The sequence below is a fragment of the Haemorhous mexicanus genome, chromosome 3 (genome assembly GCF_027477595.1).
Source record: "Haemorhous mexicanus isolate bHaeMex1 chromosome 3, bHaeMex1.pri, whole genome shotgun sequence".
NCBI lineage: Eukaryota > Metazoa > Chordata > Aves > Passeriformes > Fringillidae > Haemorhous > Haemorhous mexicanus.
Window position 1 is genome coordinate 61,305,210 of NC_082343.1, and position 3,220 is coordinate 61,308,429.

At 57.9% G+C, this 3,220-nt stretch overlaps 1 protein-coding gene across 1 annotated transcript; it reads right to left on the minus strand.

Annotated features, from left to right (window-relative positions):
• Positions 1-240: 240 nt before the first annotated feature.
• On the minus strand, positions 241-2,988 carry TCF21 (transcription factor 21). The gene is made up of 2 exons (XM_059842060.1): positions 2,369-2,988; positions 241-787 (listed from the first exon to the last, which is right to left on the minus strand). The coding sequence occupies exons 1-2, from the start codon at positions 2,816-2,818 to the stop codon at positions 698-700; spliced, it is 540 nt and encodes a 179-aa protein (XP_059698043.1). The 5' UTR covers positions 2,819-2,988; the 3' UTR covers positions 241-697.
• Between the last annotated feature and the right edge of the window lie 232 nt (positions 2,989-3,220).

The following is a 3,220-nucleotide window of genomic DNA, read 5'->3' on the forward strand; positions in this document are numbered from 1 at the left end:
CCGCAGCGCCCGGGCGCCGGGCTGCAGAGCCGGGCCGGGCTCCCGCGGCGAGCTGCGGACCCAGTCTCCCCCTCCCCCAGGGGACTGCTCCAGGTCTTTAGCTCCGGGAAGCAGACCTCCTGTGGCCCGGGGCGGAGAGGCGGGATCCCCGCAGCGCGGCCGCTTCGTGGAGCGGCGGAGCCGGCGGAGGCTCAGTCCTTCCCCCGCCGAGCCCGAACGAACACTTAACACCGCTCCGTGTTCAGTAGAAAGGAAGGTTTATTCACAGAAATAGAGCAGAATCTGCTTGAAGAAAATATATCTATATATCTTTAGGGTGAATTACTTCATAGAGATGACTGTCAAAGTCAGTTTTTCTAGGCATCTACATATTTCACAGGTCTCAGACAAAAGATACACGCGGGGCAGGTTTTGTTTGATCTCTGTCTTTTCTCTAGTAGCTCTTGAACCAGCAAGGCTGTGGTTGCAGGACACTCGACTGTACACGCATTTAATAAAGTTAAATAGAGTCAGGATCTCTCGGGGTGGATGGAGTCTTTGCTAGGGCATATTTGGTCTCCTCTGCGCCGGGAGAGCGGCTCTCCCCGTGGCTCTGCCCGGGGCCCGGGACAGCGGCGGGGCCGCGGCGGGTCCCTGCCCGCCCGCCGCCCGCTCCACGGCCGTGCCGGGACGGACGCTGCTGGCCCGGCCGCGGGGCTCAGGATGCCGTCGGGCCGCACAAGCGGTTTGTGTTCACCACTTCTTTCAGGTCACTCTCGGGTTTGCCGGCTACCATAAAAGGCCAAGTCTGTAGCCAGGAAAAGACACGAGTGGGAAGGGGGTTACACATGGAGAAATGCACATTGCAACGCTCATATCGCCAGCGGGTCCGGCTCGGGAGCGTCCGAGTGGACCGAGCCCGGCATTCCCCACCTGAGTCCACTTCGGGCAGCGCTCAGTGGGGCTCAGGCCGGGGCAGTTGCCACTGGCTTCGGCAAGGACCCTTTTGCCTTTCCCCGGCGGCTGATGCCGCTGTGCCTCACAGCCCCGGCGATCCCCACCGGGCGTCCTCGGGGCGGCAAAGCCCGTCTGATACGCGGCAGAAGGGAGGGAGAAAGGAGCTGCCTGGCTCCGGCACATTCGCGTAACCGCGGCATAATCGCCGCGGGCACCCCTCGCGTTTGGTCGAGACCGGCGTGGGGGCTCCGGCCCGCGGGAGCCTCCTCACGCCTCACCACGCTACCCTGGGAGCAGAAGCTGCCTGGGGCCCCCGCAGTCCCCGGCCGCTCTCCCTGGCCTCCCGCGGCTCGGGGAGCATGTTTTGGTGTGGGGGTGCGGAAGAGGAGGGAGTTTATATCTATATTGGGTGCTGGTTTTGTTTTATTTTATTTTTTACTAAGTTGTTGCGCTGATAATTTTGTTTTTAATCAAAAATTATCTCCCAGGCCCTTAGCAGCTGACACAGCGGGTAACCTATTTTCCCCCAGAGTCCAGAGCTCAAAAGGCAGAGCCTGACCTCAGTGAAGCGTCCCCAGCTCCCCTCTGTGATCCATTTATGAGTCAGGGTCTGCACATGTGGGCAGTGTAAAGGCTGTATGCCTAAAAAGAGGCAAGGCAGATCTTGCTTACCCCTGGTTTACATAATTTGTATATATTTTTAGAGCTAGAAACTGGATATTTCTGGCGGCCGGGTATGGTTGGGAGATCCAGGGCTGCTTGGGAAAACTTTATGTGGTGGGAGCAGCAGGAGGGACACCACACAGCCCAGGGAGAGGCATTGTGGAGTGTGCCTGGGGCAGACACCTCCTCTGGGGAGTCTGCATTGGTATTCATTTCTCATGTCCCAGTTTACAGGTATAAGAGAAATTTCCTGGACTCAGGAAACCTGAGCAGTTGAGCACAGAACCCCAAGAGTCCTGTCTTTAAAAAGCTAGGGCTTGGGGACAGTATTGTGTCAGGAGACACTGGGGTAGAGACACAGGATAAGAATAAATCCTGGGTCCTTCCTCAAGCACACCCTTTTTTACCCGAATTCCTGTACCTGCCCACTTGCAGGTAGAAAGCCTCTGTGGTTTCTCAGTCATTTCTGGGGCAGCAAAGTGTAAAGCCTGCCCCTGCTTATTTGTGGTCAGCATGGCTGCCTGTCTCCTGGAAGGGATTGCTAGGAGCAGCAGAGGGGGCCTAGGAGGCTGGGTGCTCAGGGCACAGGGCAGCAGGGCGGCTGGGAGCCTGTCCCCTTGTACAGTACCGCTTTCCACCCCAATGGCACCAGGCTCTCTGTGAGAAGCGCAGCAAAGTTTTGTCCCTGCACATGCCCCATGCCAGCTCCTCGCCCACCTCTCCCCATGCACACGCACGGAGTGCCTGTCCTCGGCGGACTCTGACTTACCAAGTTGACTGGGTGGATGTAGCCGTTCTCATACTTGTCATTGGCCAGGATCTGCCTCAGGTGAGCAATGTAGCTGGAGGCCAACCTCAAGGTGTCCAGTTTGGAAAGTTTGGTGTCTGGGGGCACCCAGGGTAGGGTGGTCTTAAGCCTGGAGAAGGCTTTGCTAAGGACCCTCATCCTCGCCCTCTCCCTGGCGTTGGCAGCATTTCTTTGTACCTGCTTTCCCTCCTGGCTCACTCCATTTAAAGGGCTCTTCTTGGGGGGAGCTTTTTTCCTCTTGCCCGAGGCCCCTCTCCCCTTCTGAGGGGAGCCATTCTCGCCATTGGATCCCTCCTCGTTGCTCTCGGTGGACGCCCCAAACTCTTTGTTAGTATCCATTTTCAGGCCATCGCACTCCAGCATCTCCACCTCCTGCAGATCTTCCACATCACTGAGGGACCCAGTGGACATGGTCTGGAAGATGCCAAACGACCAGCAGGAAAGGGGGGAGGGGGGAAGAAGGGCAGCTCCTCAAATCTATTTCAAGGCGGCGTAGGAGAGAAGGGGCGCCAGTATTTTCCTCCCCTTCCCTCCCCGCCCAGGACTAAGGCACAATACCAGTCCAGAGAGGATCCCCGCCCTCCCGCCCCCCAACTCCGCTTTGCCTGTGTTTGAGGGAGGGAGTGAGTTTGTGTGAGAGAGGGAGAGAGAGAGGGAGAGAGAAAGCCGAGGAATTTAGTGAGGACACTAGTAATTTATCTGGGGGATAAGAGAGGCGGATCCAGCCCAGGGGAGGGGCCCTGCCCACTGAGCACACCACATCCCCAATCACAGACCTTTGCACAGGACAGGGAATGAGGTATCCCAGCAAGC

Excerpts from the sequence above, each read along its gene's own strand:
- TCF21 (XM_059842060.1), bottom strand. The coding sequence starts at position 2,818 with ATGTCCACTGGGTCCCTCAGTGATGTGGAAGATCTGCAGGAGGTGGAG. Across the intron at positions 788-2,368 it reads ACATCCACCCAGTCAACTTG|ACTTGGCCTTTTATGGTAGC; the intron begins GTAAGTCAGAGT and ends TCCTGGCTACAG.